The sequence below is a fragment of the Mirounga angustirostris genome, unplaced genomic scaffold (assembly GCF_029215605.1).
Source record: "Mirounga angustirostris isolate CCGP_5_RB_7025 unplaced genomic scaffold, mMirAng1.0.hap1 SCAF_7, whole genome shotgun sequence".
Classification (NCBI taxonomy): Eukaryota; Metazoa; Chordata; class Mammalia; order Carnivora; family Phocidae; genus Mirounga; species Mirounga angustirostris.
The window spans coordinates 62,082,595-62,105,960 of record NW_026991715.1 but is presented as its reverse complement, the minus strand read 5'-3'; the positions used below and the strand labels follow the sequence as shown (position 1 = coordinate 62,105,960).

The 23,366-nt window shown below is 40.4% G+C and overlaps 1 protein-coding gene across 3 annotated transcripts in view; it reads right to left on the bottom strand.

Annotated features, from left to right (window-relative positions):
• RASGRF2 (Ras protein specific guanine nucleotide releasing factor 2) overlaps positions 1-23,366 on the bottom strand; it is a 238,355-nt gene that overhangs the window by 69,884 nt on the left and 145,105 nt on the right. For all 3 annotated transcript variants that reach the window (XM_064596309.1, XM_064596310.1, XM_064596311.1), the window contains one exon: positions 21,511-21,600. In XM_064596309.1, coding sequence (XP_064452379.1) covers positions 21,511-21,600 — 90 coding nt within the window. The remainder of the gene's footprint in view (positions 1-21,510; positions 21,601-23,366) is intronic.

Below are 23,366 nucleotides of genomic sequence, written 5' to 3'. Positions count from 1 at the left end.
AGAGACTTCACACGGGAGCTTCTTTCTCAACCCCGAAGACAGTCCTGGGTCCATTAGGCACCAGCTAATAGCACCTCGATCTATCTTTAGAAGACAGTTACCTGTGAGAGTTAAAAAGCATGTCTTGGTCTATGTCTGCCTGGCAGACCTGACCTCTCATTCAAATGAGAGCCAAACCACTACAAGGGATTGTTCTATGGATTCAGACAAAAACGTTGACTACAGAATGAAAGAACTCAAATAGAAGATGATAGTGCATATCAGACTAGCACAAGGGCAAGGAATTTGCTAGTGCCAATAATGTTCACAACAATATCTTCATTGCAAGAATTTAAATAAGGCATCAAATCATTTGCACCCTACAATTCATAAACGGGACTCTTTGTATACAAGGTGGAGAGAAGCCACAGTAAGAACAAAACAATATTTATATTTTGTCTAAGAGGTCCTCTCCAGCTATGGAATTCCGATTACAAAAACTCTATGACTGGCACATAGATCGTCCTGAGAGGATGCATTTTCACCTCTGGTTCCTGAAGATTCTAAGAAATGGCTCATACACTCAGGTCTAAGGGCAAGGACTTAACAGAATCTCAATCACACAGTGAGGTCATTTATTAGCGCTTATTCCACACCATCAGCCCAGAGAAAAGGCTGTTTCTTTTCAAGATCACATCTTGGAAAGGCTCTCTGATGAGGGAAATAAAACCAAATCAGCAGACTACTGTACCAGCCATCACATGGCCTTCTTTTTCTCAGTATGACCAATTCTGTCACCAACAAGATAATTTTCAGCTCTATGAGAACTCGCCCATGTAGCAGAAATGTCAATGATTCCATAATTTATGAACTTACTCTTCTGGTAAGATGCAGAGGGAAATTATGCAATCACCAATGATCAATGATGAAATGAGTCCCTGACCCATCTGAGACTTGGATCACATGAGGGGAATGCAATGATCCTGGCAGACAGCTTGCACGTGTAAATGCTCTCTCTGTGGCATAAAATAATCCTCAAAAGGCATGGAAAATTCCTTAAGCATTAAATGAATTAACCTACTCTAGTCTAAGTTAGATATTACAAGAATTTTCAAAGAAGGCAGGAAGAAAATATATACAATTAAAAGCTCATTTCTTATCCATCTCCAAAACCACAGTCCCTGACTTTCGGTTCAGGGTACGGCAGCATCGACGGTATCATAAAGCTTCTTCCAGGGGCGCCTGGGTGGCTCAGTTGGTTAAGCGGCTTCCTTCGGCTCAGGTCACGATCCCAGAGTCCTGGGATCAAGCCCCGTATTGGGCTCCTTGCTCAGTGGAGAGCTTCTCCCTCTTCCTCTGCCTGCCGCTCTCCCTGCTTGTGCTCTCTCTCTCTGTGTCAAATAAATAAAATCTTTAAAAAAAAAAAAAAAAAAAAAAGCTTCTTCCAGAGTTCTAACTAGGTTTTTCCTTATAATAAGATCCTGACAGAGTTCAAAAAGAACCCACTTAACTCATATCAACTTTTGCTCTAGAGGGAGGAGTTCAAAGCTCGAAGGTACTTAAAAAACTCCCCAAGCATTGCTCTGAGCTTGACCACTAGAGTCCCTAATAAGCTTTTCACTGAAAATAAAAGTAATCATAGGATAAAATGGCAGGCCACTAACACAACAGAAATACAGATAAATGAAAATACATATTATTTTTAATGGGTTTTTGAGATATAATTTACATGCCATGAAATTCACCCATTTTAAGTGTGTAATTAGCTGATATTTAGTGAACTTACAATAGGTTTGTGCAGCCCTAATCAGAATTCAACTATAAAACATTTCCATCTCCCCCAAAATATCCCTCGTGCCAATCTGCAGTCTGTTAGAAGGTGGACGAGGACCATGAAGTGTCCTCCAAACTGAGAAGGCACTTTGAGATCAAAAAACGAAGCAAGCAACCCCATGTAGTTTACACGGAGTTTTATCAGGGTAACGTCCTGACAGGGAGGATTGGGCAGACGGGGCAATTCTCAGCGGCATGTTTACTCTCCTCAAAGTCCAGACCTTACTCCAGATTTTACAGAGTGAGGGGACACGCAAAAGGGTACTGCAGTGAGATCAAAGGGTTCACACATACTTAACTGACAGCTAACCTTTAATGAGATCTTGTGGTGCCATTTGTGCACTGTGTTATGTTATCTTCAACGAATTACAGAGAGTGAAAGGAAGCCTCCCCACATTCTGCCTTGGTGGGCATCTCTAAGGTATGTGTATGTTAACCTCCAAGGGACCCAAAACACATTGCCCCAAGAAAGGTCATGGGGCAGACATAAACAAGATGGAGTCAGTACTGTCAGCACTCCCACACCATCAATCCCCACTCCTACCTCCTGGACAGGACCAGGAATCTGCTTTCTTGGGTTTACTTTTTATAGATTTATAGCTTTACTTTTTTTCTGGAAATTTCATATAAGTGGAATCATACTATGTGTGGTCTTTTGCATCTGGCTTCTTTTCAATCAGCAAACAAGTCAGCACACTACCTGCTATTTTTGTAAATAAAGTTTTATTGGCACACAAGTCACACCCATTCATTTACATACAGTCTGTTACTGCTTTAGCGCTATTAGGGTAGAGTTGGGAAGTTGTGACAGAGACCATATGGTTCACGAGCCTAAAATATTTACTATCTGACCCTTTAAAAAACTGCTGACCCCTGACTTCGCATAATATTTCTCATATTTATTCATATTGTAGCATGTATCAGTCAGTCATTCCTTTTCATTACAGATAATATTCTATTGTATTTATACATGGCATTTGTTTATCCATTCACTTGTTGATGGATGTCTGACTTGTTTCTAATTTAGGGCTATATTGCAAATAATCCTGCTATAGCACTCATCTACAAGTCTTTGTGGAAACATAAAGCTTCATTTCTCTTGCACAGATACCTAGTCCCCAGGAATGGAATTGCTGGATCCTATGGTAAACTTACTTTGAACTTTTTAAGAAACTGGCAAGCTGTTTTCCAAAGTGACTGTACTATTTCACGTTCCCACCAGCAGTAGATGAGGGCTCCTGTTTCTCCACATTCTCACTGCCACTTGTTATGTTCTGTGACTTTTAGTATAGTTATTGTAATGGATATGAAGTCATATCTCATTGTGGTTTTGGTAAGCATTTCCTCTAATGAGTCATGGACATCTTTTTATGTGCTTTTTAGCCACTTGTTTATCTTCTTCGGGGAGACATCTATTCAAATTTTCCACCCATTTTGACTTTAGTTGTTTGTCTTATTATTGAGTTCTCTGAGTTCTTTATGTATTCTGGGTAGAAGTCCCTTATCAAATATATGATTTGTGAATATTTTCTCCCCTTTTTTCTATGGAGTGTTTTCACATTCTTTGAAGATCTTTTCTTTTCTTTTTTTTTTTTTTTTACTAATTTACTTATTTGATAGACAGCAAGAGAGGGAACACAAGCAGGGGGGAGTGGGAGAGGGAGAAGTGTTTTCACATTCTTGATGGTGTCCTTTTAAGCACAAAAGTTTTCACTTATGATGAAGTCCAATTTATCCTTTTTTTTCATCTATGGATCCTGCTTTTGATGTTGTATCTAAAAGTGCTTAGTTCAACTCAATGCATTAAGATTTATCCTATGTTCTTTTACTGAAGTTCATAATTTTAGCCCTTATGTTTAGGATTAATCTGTTTGTTTTGTAGGCATCTAATTGCTCCAGCACCATTTGTTTTTCCATTGAATTGCTTTGGTACCTTTATAGAAAATCAATGGACCATTAATGTCAGGATTTATTTCTAGACTCCTACCTCTGTTCCACTGATATATAACTATCCTTATGCCAGTACCAGAGTATCTTGTTAACTGTAGTCTTCTATTAAGTTTTGAAATCAGGAAGTATAAGTCTTCCAACTTGGTCCCCTTTTTTCAAAATTGTCTTGGCTATTCTGATTCTTGCATTTCCATAGATCAATTGCGGGGTCATAGGGTAGCTCTATTTTTAATTTTTTTTGAGGAACCTCCACACCGTTTTCCAAAGTGTCTCTACCAACTTGCATTCCCACCAACAGTGTAAGAGAAATGCTGGCACACTACTAAAAACAAAAACAAAAACAAAAACCTTGCTGAGATTTCTAATATATACATTTAAAGTTACATATTTTTTTCAGGATTAGTGTGTCAATTTCTGCAAACAAGCCTATTAGTATCTTGAAAGGAACTGTGTTCAGTTTATCAGTTTATTTCCTTTCTTCCCATCAGAATGCCCTTAAATTATATTTTCTCTCTCTTATTGCACTGGAAAGATACTCCACTGAAGTGTTGAATAGAAGCGGTAAGAGTGAGCATCTGGATATTGTTCTTGATATTAGCAGAAATTTCATTCTTTCACCATTAAGTATGATGTTAGTTATAGATTTTTTCATAGATGCCTTTTACCAGGCTAAGGAATTACTCTTCTATTCCTAAGTTCTTAGATAGGTGTTGGATTTCATGCAATGTTTTATCTGTTTCTATTGAGATAATCATATTACTTTTATTCTTTATATTTACATAATGTATTATATTAATTGATTTTTTTTATGTTAACCCAACCTTGTGTTCCTGGGATAAAGCCCCCTTGGTCATGGTGTTTAATCCTTTTCATAAATAGCTGCATTTAGTTTGCTAATATTTTATTGAGAATTTCTGCATTTATATTCATGAGGGATATTAGTTTGTAGTTTTCTTATGTCTTTGTCTTGTTTTGGTATCCCAGTAACACTGGCTTCATAAAATGAGTTGGAAAGTGTTTCCTCCTCCATTTTCTGGAAGATTTTATGAATGGCTGACATTATTTATTCTTTAAATGTTTGGCAGAAATCACTTCTGAACACATTTGGTTTGGAATTTTCTTTTCGGAAGGATTTTTAATTACTAATTCAATATATTTATTATAGATCTGTTCAGATTTTCTATTTCTTTTTTGGCAGTTTTAGTTATTTGTGTCCTACAAGAAATTTACCTATTGCATGTCATTTTTGGCATAAAGTTATTCATAGCATTTCCTTATAATTGTTTTAATTTCTGTAGGACTGGTTGTAATATCCCTACTTTTATCTTTGTGGTTTTGGCAATTTGTACCTTCTCTCTTAATTTTATTGATCAATCTGGCTTAAGGTTTGTCAATTTTGTTGATCTCTTCAAAAGATAACTTTTGGCTTTATTGAGTTCCTCTATTTTTTTCTGTTTTCTATTTCATTAACTTAGGTTCTAATTTTGCCTTCTTTCTGCCTCCTTTGGGTTTAGTCTGCTTTCTTTTTATGAATTTCTTAAGGTGGAGGATAGATTATTGATTTGAGATCATTTTTATTTTCTAGTATAGGTATGGAAAGCTATAAATTTCCTTCTAAAGACTGCTTATTTGAGTCCTATAAATTTTAATATGTGTTTTCATTTGTATTCATTTCCAAATATTTTCTAATTTCTCTTTTGATTTTTTCCTTGACCCATGAATTATTTAGCAATGTGTTGTTTAATATCCAAATATTTGAGATTTTCCAATGTATTTCTGTTGCTGATTTATAAATTCATATCATTGTGTCCCGAAAACATATCTTTTGTAATTCCAATCTTTTAGAATCTATTGAGACTTGTTTTATGGCCTGACGTATGGTCTATCCTGGAGATATTTTCATGTCTGCTTTAAAGAATATACATTCTGAAAAAAAACAAAAACAAAAACCAAACCAAAACAAAACAAGAATATACATTCTGCTTTCATTTGGTAGGATGTCCTATAAATGTCTACTAGATCAAGTTGGTTGATAGTATTGTTCAATTCTCTTATATCCTTTTGATTTTCTGTATAGTTATTTTTCCAATTATTTAGAATAGGGTATCAAAGTCAATGAATATTGTTAAATTGTCTATTTCTTTCAGTTCTGTCAGTTTTTGCTTCATGTATTTGTGGCTCTGTTGTTAAGTACATATACATTTATAATTATTATGTATTTCTAAGGAATCAACTATATTTTTATTATGAAACATCCCTCTTTGCCTTTAGTAACATTTTTTTGGTCCTATGGTCTATTTTGCCTTATATTGATAGAGCCACTCCATTCTTTTACAATTACTGTTTGCATGGAATATCTTTTCCATCCTTTAACTTTCAACATATCTATATCTTTTAATCTAAAATGTATCTCATATATAGCATAGGTTAGATCTTGATTTTACATCTGCCATTTTGCTGTTTTTTTATTTATTCTGTATTAGTTTTCTGTTGCTGCTATAACAAATTACCACCAACTTAGAGGCTTAAAACAACAAAAATTAATGATCCTAGCTCCAGAGGTCAAAATTTGACACAGGTCTCACTGGTCAAAAAGCAAGGTGGTGGCAAAGCTGTGTTCCTTTCTGGAAGTTCTAAAGAAGAATCCATGTTCTGGCCTTTTCTTGCTTCTAGAAGCTGCCTGCATTCCTTGGCTCATGGCCCTCTCACATCTTCAAAGCCAGCTATGGCTGCCTGAGGTTTGCTTTGCTCTGATCACTCTGACACTGACTCTTCAGCCTCCCTCTTCCACTTTTAGAGAATCTTGTCATTGCATTGGGCTTACCCAAATAATTCAGGATAATCTTTCTACCCAAGGGTCAGCTGATTAGCAACCTTAGTTCCAACTTTAATCTTAATTTCCTTTTCCACGTAAATTAACATATTCACAGATTACATTAAGTAGGATGTGGACATCTGTGGACATCTTTGGGAATCCATTATTCTTCCTGCCACAATGTCTAATGACTTTTTTGTTCCTTGCTCATCCTTTACTGCCCTCTTTTGTGCTAAATAAATCTTTTATAATGTACCACTTAAATTCTGATTCCACTATTACTATTATTATTATTTTACTTCAATTTCCCCAGCCAGGAGCTCAGCTTCAGGCTACCTATTATGTTGGTACTCCCTGTCTGCTTGCCACCGAGATAGCTAATATTTCTGACAACACCCAACATCATAGGCTTTTTCCACACTCTGCTGTGCCCCAAATCAGGTCATCACCCTCTGACAACAAAGCTGCTGGCTTTCATAGCTTGCCCAAAGAGGCTGGGGTTGATGGAATGAGAGCATCCCCAAGCTAAACTGCCAGACTCCCACTGCTCTTACCTATGATTCAGTAGTTCTTCCTGAATAAAAGCACCTCAGTTTTTTGTAAGGTTGTAGTTGATCTTAGGAGTCCATAAAAGATTGATTTTGATAATTTTGTCCAATTTTATCCTTGCTTTTTGGAAAGATAATCACACCACCATTCCCATGTTTTGTTTTGTTTTTTAAGATTTATGTGTTTATTATGGAAAGAGAGTGAGTGTGTGTGCAGGGGCAGAGGGAGAGGGAGACAGAGAATCTCAAGCAGACTCCCCATTGAGTGTGGAGCCCAATGACACAGGGTTCAATCTCATGACGCTGAGATCATGCCCTGAGCTGAAATCAAGAATAGGATGCATAACCAACTGAGCCACCCAGGCGCACATAAAATTTTAGCAAATAATATATCACAGAACCTTTACCTGAAGTAGATAAAGTCACCCAGTCTCTGAATTTGATAGCTTTGTAGTGAAAAGAGAATCATACACTCCCTAAAAACCTACATACATTGGAAAAAAAAAAAAAAAGGATAACCTAAATTTGGATACCCGTTTCTCCTTTTAGATATGTTAAATCATTTCATACTTTGGCAAGAAGAGTATTGAGGTTATTGACAACAGCTTCAAACTATTAGCAACAATTGTCCAAAGGCTGAGTTTAGTACCTATCATTTTTATTTGAATTTGAAAAATACCTTTGTTCCATAGATTTAGCAATGCTTCTCAAGATCCTTCTGACTAATGAAAAAACCCAGTGTGTCCAGTACTGCAACATACCTGAATAAAGTAGTATAATCATTATGCATAAAAATTAATCAGAACTTTAACTTTTGGAAACTATTCTGGAGCACACGCATGATCATAGCACCAGTATAGCTGAGTCCAACTCTGGATATAGTTTAAGATAGTGCCTATAAAAATCATCCATAGGAATGTCAGTCCTGGCAGATGGACTTGTGATATACTAGCATGGCTAGGCAATATTGGGGGAAGCCTCCAGAAACTCTCGTGTAAGAAAATCCCAGAACTGACCACAGAAGGTGAAATAAAGCAACTGGAAGCTATTCAGACATCTTAGAGATGTTCCCTGATCCCAAACTTCCTGCCTCTCCATTCTCAGCATTCTCTATATCCAACAGAGCCCCTTCCAAAATGATATAAGGTATAACACATAAATAACCTCAGGGGATACCTCTTCAAGGATGAAAGAGGCTGGACAAGCTCATCTTGGAAGTACATCTAGTCCCTTCTCTGGTTCTCCCCACTTAGATTTGCTGACATCTAACACTTAGCTAATTGTGAACTGAGATCATTATCATATTACTAACTTAGTCTTTCAGGCCTTAGACTCACAATTTAATCATCTGCAGTGCTTCGTTCTTTTTTATCATGCCCTACATGTAATCCATCACAAATATCTGCCCTAACATTTCTTAGATTTTTTCACCTTCCAGAACAGTCCCAAAGCAGGTCCTACCAGTACTACCATAAAAATATACTGGCGAGACTCTAGCCTCTTCTGTCCCCAATTACCCATCATTATACACAAGAATCTACTGTGGTGAATACTACTATATACCATAGATTCATTTAACACAGTTATTTCTAGGTCCCTTGACTGTACCCAGAAACAACACTCCTTTCATTGGATGACCATGGGATGACAAACAATTGATATCTTTTGCAGTTAGGTTACTAATTCTTGCCAGTATCACAGTCAGTAGGGGTTGTAATGTGCATGTGTGTGTGTGTATGTGTGCATGCACGCACATGCCACATGCGTGCAATAAGTGAGGCAGGAAGAGATAGAGGGAACGAGTTGGGCAACATGCATTCTCTTCAGTTCAACGCTGGGCTGTTACGATGATAGGGGCTAGAGGTCTGATGGTAAACACAATGGTCTCTATTCTCAAGAACTTTATAAATCACATGGATGAGACAGCCAGTAGCAACAGCAGGAAATATTCACTGAGCACTTAGCTGGTTCCAAACGCTGAGCTGAGAACTGCTGCGGGTCATCTCAGTTAATCCTCCTGACAACTCTGTGAGGAAGATACAATCATTAAATTCCTCACTTTAAAATGAAAAAAAAAAAAAATGAGACTCAGAGAGGCTGTCCTACATCATAGAGCTGGACAATCAGCGGAACTTAGACGCAGGCTTATTTGACAAAATCCACTCGCTTGACCACTTGTCACTCCTGACCCTTTGGAGACTCATTCTTAACTGCCCTAACTGACATGCCTTCTCTTTAAGGCCCTCACGGTCCCTTTTCCTTGAAGATAAAGAACTTCTTTTTCTACTGCCAAATCACCAGACCCCATGAATCAGAGGCTGCTTTTCCAGAAAGCACTATCCTTGAGAAAAGGCACATAGCCTCTATTCCCCCCCCCCCCCAACAAAGGAAGAACGGAAGGTCAACTCCTCAGGATGAACCATTAACTCCTGAGAGGGCAAGGGGCTTCCTACCTGTGTCCTCCACCCACCGTGTGGTGCCGAGAGCAGAGCAGATACCCTGAGTCCGTCACAGATCTCACCTGAACTGCCTTCCACAGTTGGCAACCTGAGTGTTTTCAGAACCAACACTGGAAGTCCACTAAGGATGGCAGGGTGATACGAAAGCTATGCTTTAAATGGGAGAGCTGTGTGGTATACAAAGTATATCTTAATGCAGCTGTTGAAAAATTTCAAAATGGCAGGGCAGCCAATCTTTAAAAATGAGAGGCATCTATCTCTAAGTCACCATCAAAGGTAGCTGAAATGGCAGAGTATATTTTAAAGAAATGCACGGTAGGCGGATTTTAAAATGACAAAGTAAATAAGTAAAATCTGGTTGGTGAGTTCAGGGGTTTCTTCCACCGGCCTTGATGTTTCTCTGAAGAAATGTTTAGGAGAACAAAAAATATGTTCAAACCCCCAAACATGTCTTCCTGTGTGCCAGTCAGTATCCAACTGCCCTCCTCAGGAATGCTTTGGTGCTGGGTCCTGAGCCCTGCTGGGAAATTAAACACAAACAGTGAAACACACACAGGACACCAGGAATAAAAGGTGGTCCTTGAAACGTCCTCGTGTACAGAAAGTGACTGGATCTGGGAGGGAAGAAAGTGGAGATCCATATTTGAAGAACTGGAATTAAAATCACTGGAGACCAATTAATGAATTGGATACAAATTAACTGCCTACCAATTAATTGCTCAACTGTCTCTTGAAATATCAGCAGTATAGGATTCTGAAACACCACTTTACAAAAGTAACCAGGTTTAATAGAATGAGCAATGGATTAGAAGCCCAGAGATCTGGACTCGAGTCCAATTTCTGGAATTTATAGATCACTTTACCTCGCTCAGCCTATTTCTTTATACACAAAAGAGGAAGTAATATGTGCCTTCCTACTTCCCAGGCTTGCTGTGGTGGCCACACTTGCCATTACTTATTAAAGGGCTTTGAATTCATAAGGCAGTTTAGAAACATAAAGTATAGGATTAGGTCTTCATAAATCCATAATGCTAGGATAGAAATAGGGGAATGAGAACATCACTGACAAATCTTTACCCCTGCACTGAGGAAGGTAAGCAGGAGGCAGGAGACACCAGCCTTTGCTACGACTGTTTGCTTTTGGGTGCCTGCCTCTAGAGGGAACTGTGGTTTGTTTTAACGCACAATCTCAGGAATCAAGAAAATGGACTCTGGTGGCATAACATTATTTGCCAGATGAAGGTTGGTCCCAACTAAGATGTTCCACTACTGCTTTGAATTAATTCTGAATTGTGTACAGGATCTTGAAAATTAGAAGCAAGACAAAGAAAAGAGTGCAAAGAGGAGGAGGATTATAGGCAGGTAACACCTGCAATGTTGCCACTCAAATGTTAAAACATATTTAAACATCTACCCTCAGAGTTTTTTTTTTATAGCTGGTCATCCAATAATACCCGAAGGAGGAGACAGTTAGCCCCCAAGACTATTTGTTACATTTATTTAAAACACACATACACACACACCCCACATCACATCACATCACATCATATCACAATACTACTATTTTACTCTATTTCGATGAGTCTATTTGGGGTTTTCTGTAGGTTTATGGCTCCTGATTTTTAAAGCCACTGAAATATCATTTGCTTCACTGTAAGTCTTCTTACACTTCTCATCATGATGCCTGTGTAGAAATCGTGGCAATATTAATTTAGTCCAATATGACAGACGCTGCCTCTGCTTAATCTAACACCAGCTAATTCCCAAGACTATCATACATACCAGGGACTGTGTGCCCATAAAGAGTAATTGCAGATCCAGAGGAAAAAACTGTCTCAAAGTTAAAAACAAAAAAAAACAAAAAAAAACCCACCCTATTTTCAGAGAAAGCTGACTAATTAGAAGGGTGCATGAAATACTTTGAAACTATATTAACCTTTTCTTTCAGGGTCATGCACTGAAGCCTTGTTATTTTGCTAATGTGACATTTTCTCTTGGTTTTCAAGTCCAAAGTTTTACAACATGGCCAATAATTATATTGGTTATTATCAGTAACCTGTCATTCCCATCTTGATCATTTGAGACTTTATGCATGTTCATCTAATCTCCTCAACTGGATTGTCAGTTCTTAGAGAGTACAGGCAATGCCTCATATTTCATTTTTATCTTTCCACAGTACCTGGTTTGGCACCGGCCATACACACAAAGACCTCTAGAGCTAATGGAAGATGAAACAAAATCAAATAAACTTGTGCATCATTTAATCCAAAGACTGGGAAAGAAAAATGCTTTTAAGCCAGTCAGAGATTTCTGAATCTTGATACCAACCTTTCGGATGAACAATTGGATTTAGACCTTTGGTTTAAAAATTCAAAGCAGCTGACATTTCCCGGAGGAGCCTTTTCCATCAGGGCTGGGTGATAAAAACATGGCAACTAGACTTCTTACCCTCTCCTACTCCCCAAAATTTGTTCGGAAACCCCATCCCTGCATTGTCCCTTCCTTAACATCAATGGCCCGGTTTCTAGTCACAGCATTTCAAGAGCTAAGTTTTGGGTCCAGAATCGAGGTCCAAAGTCAGTATACAGGGAACACAAACCACCTACCAGTGAGGAGCTTGCTAGCTTTTTCAGAGCTTTGTCTTCGACTTCTAAATGCCCCATAATTCCAAGAGACCAGTTCTCCCACAGAGGAGCTTCAAACGGGGACCGTGCAATTCCCTGGGTAGCTGAGATGCCCCGGGAAGTGTAATGTGTCACAAAGGCCAGCTTCACTTTCATCTTAGAACGATAATTACAATTTTGATTTCAGCATCACAGACAGACAACGGCTACACAGGGAGGCTACTCTAGCGTCTATTGCTAAGCAAAAGTTGTTCAAATCAAACTGCTCTCAGCTCTCAAACAGTTGAAAAATCAGTCTGTTCAATTCAGAGCACCACAGGTGAAGGGAGAAGAGAAAGACTATTTAGAGATCTTGAAATATAAGGTAGATTTAAGCGACATGTTAATTTTAGATACATTCCCCAACTTCAAAATATTTGGTAGGGAATATGCCCAGGGGGCTCTGTCCCACAGGAAATAGTCCAGATATGCCTTTCTTTCCAAAATGAAAATATGCTCCTTAAACTCAATTTGATTATGAATAATTTGGCCAGAGCTTTATTGGCTACCATGACAGCACCAGTAGTAGTTATCTTTTGCTGCATAACTAATTACCCTTCAACTTAGAGACTCCAAACACATTTCCGGTCGCATAGTTTCTTCAGGACAAGGTTTTGGAAGCGGGTCAGCGGGGTGACTCTGGCTCATGTTCTCATGAGGTTGCATCCAGATACCCACTAGGGTTACAGTCATCTGAAGGCTCGACAAGAGCTGGAAAATCCATGTCCAAGCTCACTCATGAGACTGTCGGCCAGAGGCCTACTTTCTAGTTTCTTGCTAGCCTTGTGGGCCTCTCCTCGTGACATGGAAGCTTGTTTCCCCCAAAACAAGTGATCTGAGAGAGACTGACCAAGACAGAGGCCAGTGTGCCTTTTGATGACTTAGGTGTCAAAGTCATACGTGATCACTTTTGCTTATTTGTTAAAAGCAAATTACCCACACAAAAAGGAAAGGAAATCAAGCTCCACCTCTTGAAGGAAAGAGTATGAAAGCATTTGGGGGCTTATTTTTAAAACCACCAGACCACTGAAGAGAAATGTTCATGTCTTTCTCCAAACAAAATGGCGGCATTTTGGGAGAAACCCAAAGAATAAAGTTCCAGCCCTGCACTATATATGCTAGGCAGAGGTCTGGATTGGTAATAGTTCTGCACATCCTCTGTTCATTAGCTAGGTGACAGGACTCAAAGCTGTCACTTACTACCTATGTGATCTTAGACAATTTGCTTAATTCCCTGTATCTCAATTTCCTCTATTGGCAAGAGAATATAATACTAGTAGCTATTTCACATCTCAGTTAACATATGTAAAGCTTAGAATAGGGTGTGGTATATAGTATACTCAATCAAATTATATAACCTTATTGTTGGTGCTATTGTCATGTTGATAATAAGGGCAACCACTCAATTTGTGTACGGAAATACCCAACAGGGCAGGATAAGGTAGGGGTTTACACGATGTGGGTGTCCCACTTTGGGAGACCCTCTGCAAAAGCCATCCACAATTCTGATGTATTCACAATCGATAAAACAGGCTAATTACACGCTGTCAAGTTGCCTCTTCAGGTCTTCCTAGCACTTGTGAGGCTACAGGTTACAAATGCTGGTAAGAGAAACAACCTGAACCAGACACTGTTGGCTCCATAAAGTTAAGGACACATGGAGGACCTGTGCTCTCAGGGGATGTTCCTGGCAGATGAAAAGCCTGTTCTTCCTCTACCATAGCCTTTAGAAGCTTTAAGATTCAGTTCACCTGTGCTGACTTACATCATTAACTGTGCAAAAGCAGTTCATTTCCTTTAAATTTTTAAAATTAATTTATTTATTTGAGAGAGAGAGAGAGACTGGGAGGGGCAGAGGGAGAGAATCTTCAAGCAGACTCCCCGCTGAGCATGGAGCCCACCGCAGGGCTTGATCCCACAACCCTGAGATCATGACCTGAGCTGAAATCAAGAGTCGGCCACTTAATCGACTGAGCCACCCAGGTGCCCCAAAAGCAGTACATTTCTACAGATTATTTCTATTACCACACTTAATCTTTGATAAACTACTTTGAGAAATGTTGTTACTAAAAGCTTATCTCATCCTGTTTAATGCATGGAGCTGATGCAATGTTACATAACCACAACAGTTCACTGATTATTCCTCCCAGTAGAAAATTCACTGAGAAATTTCATTTTTCATTACATATTGTTGGGGCTATCTACTACCCCTAACTTTATAGAGTAATGATTTCCAGTTTTTTGTAGTGTTGACATGCCTATTATTGCTTATTTGCCTTATTGCATTTATTATAAAAGTTCAAAAAACCAAAAGTCCAGGAAACCATAAAGTTTTTTAGTCTTATATGAGATTATTGTTTTTTGAGGATTATTTTTGTTTTATGATCACAGAGTCATCATTAGTGAAATTATTTCTGACTCATCAGAGCTTATGGTTCTTTCATTATTGAAAGTATTGTATGCTAATATTTTAAAATATGTAGTCTCTTCAGAGAATCAGGAGTTCTAGGTTGATTTTTTTTTTAAGGTTTTATTGATTTATTTGTGTGTGAGAGAGAGAAAGAGAGAGAGCACGAGGGGGAGGGGCAGAGGAAGAGGGAGAAACAGACTCCCCACTGAGCAGGGAGCCCCACATGGGGCTTGATCCCAGGACCCTGAGACAATGACCTAAGCTAAAGGCAGCTGCTTAACCGACTGAGCCACTGGCGCCCCCCTTTTTTCCCTTTTTCTAATTAGTCTCCTCTAGCCTAAGATTTTTCACCTTCAAAATAAATGGGATTGTTTCTATTACCACCTTTCTCACCATGGAAAAGTTCTGCAGAACCAGGATAGAATCCTGGAAATGCACTAAAAGGCATATCCTGAGCATTACGAGAGTATCAGACTCCTGACAAGACTGCGAGATGCAGGGCTAGCTTCATGTGTACGACCTGTGCTACACAGTGCCCCAGGCTTAGAGGGGCCACACTTGGTTTAATGCGCAACTCTCACTGTCTTGAAATTCTTCAAAACTTTTTAAACAAGGGGACCAGCACTTTCTTATTACACTGGGCTCTACAAAGAATGCAGCCAGTTCTGGCAATAGAGCATACCTCCTTGAAATAGTGCAGAACTCCAAGAGATGAGAACATACCAAGGAACAAAGACAGCAGGACACAGGGAAGGGGGAGATAAGTAAGAACTAAGATAAGGGGTATTGCACAGAAAATTAAAAGATGGTGAGAGCCCCAAATGAGAAACACTACATGCAGCCAGCATTTTAACCTTAGACTTCTCAACACCATTGCTAACTTGGGTTAAATAGCCTCATTCCTTTGATGTCCTGATTACCAGGAAATAGGACACTGGGAAATAAGAGAATTAGACTGAGAAAGTGAGCACAGTCTTTCCAAGGATGGCAGACAGTGGAGCAGTGATTCTTAGCCTTATTTCTATTTTCACACAATTCACATTGAAACACATTTCTATCAATAACATCTCTCCATTTTGGAGTGCCTGCCTCTGGGAGGAAGCTGATCAGAATCCTCAGGGGGATAGGGGCATATTTTTTTTTTTTAAGATTTTTATTTATTTATTTGACACATAGAGAGAGACAGCGAGAGAGGGAACACAAGCAGGGGGAGTGGGAGAGGGAGAAGCAGCCTTCCCGCAGAGCAGGGAGCCCGATGCGGGGCTCGATCCCAGGACCCTGGGATCATGACCTGAGCCGAAGGCAGCCGCTTAGCTGACTGAGCCACCCAGGCGCCCCGATAAGGGCATTTTGAAGAAGTCCCTGACTGTTCTCATTCCACCCTACATACCATTGAGAATCACTGCAATGAAGTATCTACATAGTGTTAACTTTCTGAGTTTGAAACAGAAAATTAATTTGTGATTCCTGCCTGAAGTTAGTTTTACCTTGTGAAATAGATACTGGAAAAAGCCCACATTCTGTGCCTTTCTTATAAGTTCATTCAATAAATAGAGAAGCCATTTTAAACAGAGCTGAGTGTTCTCACAAATCCTGAAAGAGACTGCAGACAGCAGGGTATATGTGACATTAACTTAATTCATGGTAACCAATATCCTACTGAAAATTTAATCCAATTCTCAATTGGATAACCGCTTGGAGATTTAATCCAATTCTCAATTGGAGATAAATGGTTCCTCTGACCAACTTATATCATAGTACTTAAGGCCCTCGTTTCTGCGGTCTGGTGAAAGAAATCACAGATCCTCAATACCAACTGCTAGCCAAGTAAGAATCTACCCACGGTAACTGACTTCACCGGGGCTCATCTCTCTGGGGTCACCGGCTGCTGTACCTGTCAGGTAAATGCCAAGGGGACCTACTGGTGGGAAGAAGATGAAAGAAATGGGTGTGTTGCAGACAAAGACAGGATCAAAAGTCAGTAACAACATTAAGTAATTCCAGTTTCCCAAGATCTTGTTCTTTCTGAACTCGATGTGGGATTAGAGGTACCACTGGGGCAAAGAGAGCAGGAACTTGGTGGTAGACAGATCTGAGTGAGCCTCATTCTCAGTAACTGTAAGAACCAGGGCCAGGCCCTCCACCACTCTAGCTCTCACACTTGCTTGAGAATCTATAAAACAAGATGGAGAAGAATGGTCCCCGCTATTACTTCTACGGTGAGGGGGTGATGATGAGGCAGCCTCCAGATCTTTCAGATAAGATTACCCAGTGAAAGCAAAAGTGGTCAAGTGGAGGAGAAGAGATGGACTTCCTGTAGAACAGCTTGGCCAAAGGAATAGGAAACAATCAGGGAGAGGGCACTACGGCGATCAGGAGTCTATTGCTAGGATGTAAGCCTGTCTCAGAAAATCTCATCTGTATCAACCTACCCTCCAGATGTAAGTGATTACAGGAAATCTGAGGTCACACACTGGTGGTTCACAGCCAAATGCGGTTCCCAGAAGTATTTTGTTTGACCTGGATGGTATTTTTTAAAGAGTATGGATTCATTGCTAGCGTTTAAAGACAGATTTAACATAAATATCCAGCTTTCTGACTTTCCTTTCAAACAGAAAAGAAAGAAAGAAGACAGATCTGACAGCCCTCATCTGTGATCCGTTGTGGCAAAATCAGGGGGAGCTGGTAAAGGGGAGCCCTCTTTACACACGGCATCAGCTCTCCAGCCCATCCTTCAGTTACCTGCCCGGCCCTAAAATGAAGGAAACTGAAACGCAATCAAGTAGCAGTTAAGTGATGGGAGTGAATCAAAGACATGAACAAGCACAATCAACTATATCTGCTTATCGGGAGCAGAAGTTGCTGGAGCCAGGAACTGGCAGCTACCTTGAATGGTCATTTTGACCAACTGCTAGAGGCTGCACGTGGACCAGCATTACCGTGGGAACTGCTGAGGGCTGCCTTCGTAGGGGGTCCCCACAATATTTCTGGCTCTTGCAGGGAAGGGGGAAGAGCACTGTTGTGAAATATGCCCAGAGCCTTCTCTGTAAAAAGGTCTACTCTGCAGGGGAAAAGACTGCCTAAGCCTTACCCAGCTTGGGGAAGAGCATCCCTCCCACTCCTGTCTTATCCAAAGAGAAAATAATGTACTCCAGGGGGGTCAGAGCTTCCATGAGATAAACTGGGAATGCTGCAACCAGAGAAAGAACAAACACACCTCCTCCAGAGTCCAGCAGTTCCCCAGCGTGGCTCCCCACTAGGACGACCTGGGGAAATTTAAAAAATGCTGATGCCCAGGATGTACCCAGACCAATCAAGTCAGAATTTCTGGGGATGGGGCCAGGTACCATGATTTTTAAAAACTGGCCCAAGCCAAATTCACACCAAGTTCGGATCTATTATTGACTACATAGGCTTGAGTGGTTTGGCAGAAAAGAAAACAGATTATGAATTATCTACTTTATAAGTACCAAGTAATTAGCAGTAAAGAACTCACTATTTCTCTAAGCAATTGTAACTGTGCCATGAACTTCCCCATAAGTACATTAGACCATTCCTCTATTTTGTTAATTTACCTTGACTTGCATAGAGAATGGTAAAACATATCATCTGCTCACAGATAACCAAGAGTTGCTTGTACAACCTCCCTGCCATTATTTCTAGTCTTATACAAATAACCACCTCACACTTTCATATTTCACTTTAGATGATTTCATAAGCTCTATAATTAACCCTAGGGCTTCAGGTGTGTAGTAAGCATCACGATGTGCCCTGATATGTGTATTCACTGGATGTGCATTTCTATTCGTGTCACAACTATATCCAAACTGCACCTGCAGATTCCCTGTATCAGCAACCCTCTGAAATGCACACATTTTAATTTCTACTTTAATGCAGAGCTTCTAAATTTGAGCAGATGCCTAAAAATGCATTGCAACCAGTGTAGGGACACACAAGACCTTGCTAATCATCCTTCATCTCGGTCTTGTATAGAGTTAAAGCTCCACTACAGGAAAGGGCACTTGATTGACTGATGATGATGACTGGTCCCACCCCCCACTCTCCAACTAACAAAATTTCCTATAGCTACTGCAATTCCAAGAATGATCTGGACTGGACTCAGAAGCTTATTTAGTAGGAAGCCAATGACACTTAAGCTTCAGAGCCTCTCACTGTGTATGGGCTTCTTCCAAAGCCCTGGGAGCTATCCTAAAGGTTTATATTTGTGATTTTGTATTTTTTTTCTTTGAGGCAATTATATAAGTGTTAGGCCCCCAAATTCTGGATCTTACTATATAAGTGGGCCCAATGTAACTTGGCTGCCAATCAGAAGGCAAGTACTAAATACACTGTTAAATCTTCATAATGTGAAGTTAACAAGGATTGCTTTAGGGTTGCAAATATACCCACAGAATTAGGCCTTCCTTCATCTCCAATGAGGAACCGCCAATAGAGGCAAAGGGAACATGATATGGAAGGAGAGACCTGCCTATCTTTGGAAAGGGCTGGCATCTAGGTCCTAAAAGAAACCAGTGGGGGGAAAACCCAGGCTTTTCCAGTGTGTGTGGAAATTAGGCAGGCCCAGACCCTGGAGAGTGGATCCCCAGGCCACCTTCCACAAATAAAATCAGCTTTCTCTGCCCTCAGGGCCAAGCAAGTGCAACCTGTCTGGGGTCTTTACAAAGAAAACTTTGTCCACTTTCTTGCTAAATTTTAAGTTCCTTTTAATGAAGTAGCAAAGCCTTCCAAGCAATAATTAAAGAGAAATGGCTTCACATGCAAATGCCTGGAGTGAATATTTGAAAACATACTCATTAATTGACCAGTCTAACCCAGAGCTGCCAGACTCCTGTGTATTTAGATGGGGGTAGGAGTGGGAGAGGATTAAAGCAGGAGGGAATCTGAAGAAAGCCTGAAACATGGAAGCCCAATCTGCACACCATACGGCCAGGAATATACTGGCCCCCACTCCAAAATAAACCCCCTTTCTCACCGCCACTAGCCACTGCAACTGACCCATGTGCAACCTGCCACCCTTACCGCAGGGCCACAGCCACCGCCAAATCCAATCCCTTATTTCCCTGACTTCTAAAATGGAATCAGGTGGCACCAGACCACATTCCAGGCAACACCAGCAGCATGGTCATAAAAAAGCAGTGCGCTCATTCAGGATCAGGCGACCCTCCCTCGCCGCACTGGCTATGGGCAATCACCATCCACCCCTCCTCAGCTGGCTCACTGAAGGGAGCCTTCTTCCTAAGGTATTTCAGTAGCAGGGGAGAAGTAAGAAGAAAGGCAGCAGAAATGGCAGTGTTCCAATGGTGCGGAAGACTTGGCTGTTTTGGTTCCTTTAATCCTCTGGCCCATTATGCACGCACAAGCCTAAGTCAGATGCCCTTCTGTAAAGCTCATCAGAACTTTGCTGCAATCCCAGGTGAAAAAGAAGGACCTTCCCCCTCCCCAGCCTCCAGCAAATGCATAAATAGGCTCATGGAGAATTAACATAAAAACTCTCTTTCCTCATGAACGATATTTAAATGATAAAACCTATGAGGAAGTTCTGTACGTTACTTTTTCCAAATATGGACTAGCTTCTGAGAACGAAAGACAGGAGGAGAGGACCTCAACAAATCGCAGCTGGTAGCCAATTCTGCTGAGAGAGGAGTGAAGACTCCTTCATCATTTCACCAAAGAGATGTTCGTTATTATGAATGGAGTCGACACCAGAAGTCAAATGGATTGACAAGACATCAATGCTATTACCGTTATTGGCTGTTTTGTGTTATGTTGATGGGAATTGGGGGGGAAGGTTTTGAGAACAGTTAGAGCAAATATACCCCAATTTCCTGACTACATCCAATGCATCACGTGTGACAAAATACTGGAGGTGGAATGTGGTTAATCTGCAAAGATTTCCACTCAGATGGGATACATACATATGTATGTATAATTCCTATGGTAGTTCATGTTCATTATAGAACATCTCTGTTTGTTCTTACTTCAATTTAGAAAGAATTCACACAGATAGTACTTACTACTTACTATTGTTGAATACAGGTTCATAGGCTTTGGAAATGGACTCTTTTGTGGTAGGTGAACAATGGCTAATTGACAAAATACACCCTCACTCATGGTTCTACAAAGCGTGATGATCAGAACCCATGGGGTTAGTTTAGGTGAAGACCCCCACAGCAACAAAGCTGTTTAAACCACATACAGATTTGTTAAGCAATAGTCCCTCCACCCTCCTTCCCTCCACAAGCCTTCCCGACCGCCTTGTATATGCTTTTACCATTTTACTCAATTATGAAGGAAACACTTGTTCCTGGTAATTTGGCTAAAAAGGTTAGAGAACTCCATAAACAACATGGGAGAAATATCACATCCTTCTGTGACACAGAAGTTCTTCAAAGTATCACCCACACAACACCAGTATAAAACTCACCTGAAGGCGCTTATTAAGAGACAGTGTATGGGTGAAGGACAGTGGGAGATACCGGCTTCTGGCTACGAAATGAATAAGTCAGGGGGATAAAAGGCACGGCGTAGGGAATATAGTCAATAATATGGTAGCTACATTTGTGGTGAGCACAGCATAACGTACAGAGATGTTGAACCACTCGGCTGCACACCCAGAACTAGTGTCAAATTGTGTGTCAACTATACTCAAATAACAAAATTAAAAATAAGTTAGTACATAAATAAATAAGTAAATCAAAGGCCATCTGACACGCTGACTTAGAATGGGAGCTTCTTAGTGAGCTGCCCAGTGTCTCACCGACACCGGCAGGCAAGCGCCACTGATTTAGTATACAATCCCGTCAGTTGCACGTGGCCGCTCAGCCCCACTCACCTGGTGGACTTCCGTGGCCTGCCGCTGCCGTGGCAATGGCAAAAGCAGACGCCGGCGAAACAGAGCAGTGGGAGTTGTCGGCCGTCTGTCCTGGTTATGCAGAAGAATGGAAATGGCATGGTGAGGCAGATGGGTAATATTCTGTAGTGAAAATTCTCATTTCCATTCCTGCACTAAATGAAGGGTTGGGCCAGACGCCCTGTACTGTCCTTGTTAAACATCAGTAATTCCACTCTAAGTGCAAACCCAAGAGAACTGAAAGCATATCCACGCGAAAACTAGTACGTGAATATCCCTAGCAGCATTACTCACAACAACCGAAAAAGTACAAACACCCAAATGTCCATCAACCATGGAATGGATAAACCAGATGTGGTAGAGCGATACAAGGGAATATTATTTAGCCACAAAAAGGAATGAAGGATGATACCTACTACAACATGAATGATCCGTGACAACATTATGCTAAGCGAAAGAAGTCGATCACAAAAAGGCATGTATTGTATGAGTCTATGCATATGAAATGTCTGGGAGAGGTAAATTCCCAGAGACAGAAAGTAGATTGGTAGTTGCCAGAGGCTGGGGGTCGGGGGGTGGGGGTGGGAATGGGGGGGTGACTGCTAATGGGCACAAGGTTTCTTTTGGGGGTAATAAAGATGCTCTGGAGTGAGACAGTGGTGATGGCTGCCTGCTCTTGTGAACATATAAAAGCCACTGAACTGTATACTTGAGAAGGGTGACCTTTATATTTGAATTATATCTCAATATAAAAAAGTTTTTAAAAAATTTCCTACATCATACTACCGATAGAATTTTCTACTCAAAACACCTCTAAAGTGAGGATGCATTCTAAAATCAAAAGGATGCTCTGAGCACCCTTTTGCAGCCCCTTCTCTCCTCAGACATTTTACACACAGCATCTGATAATACTGATGTCAACCTCACTTTTTTCCTCATTCAGGCTTTTAGTGAAAATAACTCACTGTGATTCTGACCTGAAGGGTTTTTATCAGTTTGCCCCTAAAGTGATCTAGTCATGCTTAAAATAAATAAATATGAGGCAAGGCAAAGAGCTGCTTAATACATGCAAGTAGAAAGCACAGAACAGCTCTACCCTCTCCTCTAGCAGTAGCCTTTAAATATTTGTGGAACGAGGTGGCGAGTAGACAGATGAACAGGCAAAATTTCAGCTAAATGGCAAGAAAATGTGTGACACTGTCCCCATTTGGACCCTCCGTTTTGTCACAGATTTCAGCTTCCTTCCCATGCTCCTATGTCTCTGGGATGTAGTCACATCAGAGAAGAAACAAAGGACTTAATTCACAAACAGGATGAGGATTTCCAAATAATGCTTATATAAATTTAAAAATTTTATATATGAATATAAATATATGAAAAAAGACTATAAAGCAGAGCCCTGATAATAGTGATCAAGTGAATAGTATTTATTTCTCACCTTGGTAGAGCTTTGCTTCCATAGGCTTTGGCCCCAAACTCTTCCAGGTTACCATGAACTCAAGAAGGGGTCTGTCCCATGTGGCAATGGTCAAGGAAGTTGCCAAGGCCTGGACTGACCAAAGCTCTAAGAGTAGTAGAGAGATCTGGCTAACCCCAAAGCAGACCCTGTAATAAGCCAGGGGAGTCCTGCTTGCCACTTTCATTTACCAGAACCACCCAAACGTCAGGGAGATCCGTGATTGATCAGGAGCCAGAAATTGGTCCACTCCCCAAGGGCTGATATCCATCTGGGTGAGTTTTCTAACAACAGCCTGACCCAGGTTAGCTTCTCTTGGAGTTGATCCCATGACAACAACTTCTACCACATGACCAAGGCTACAAATGAAATGGCCATTTGG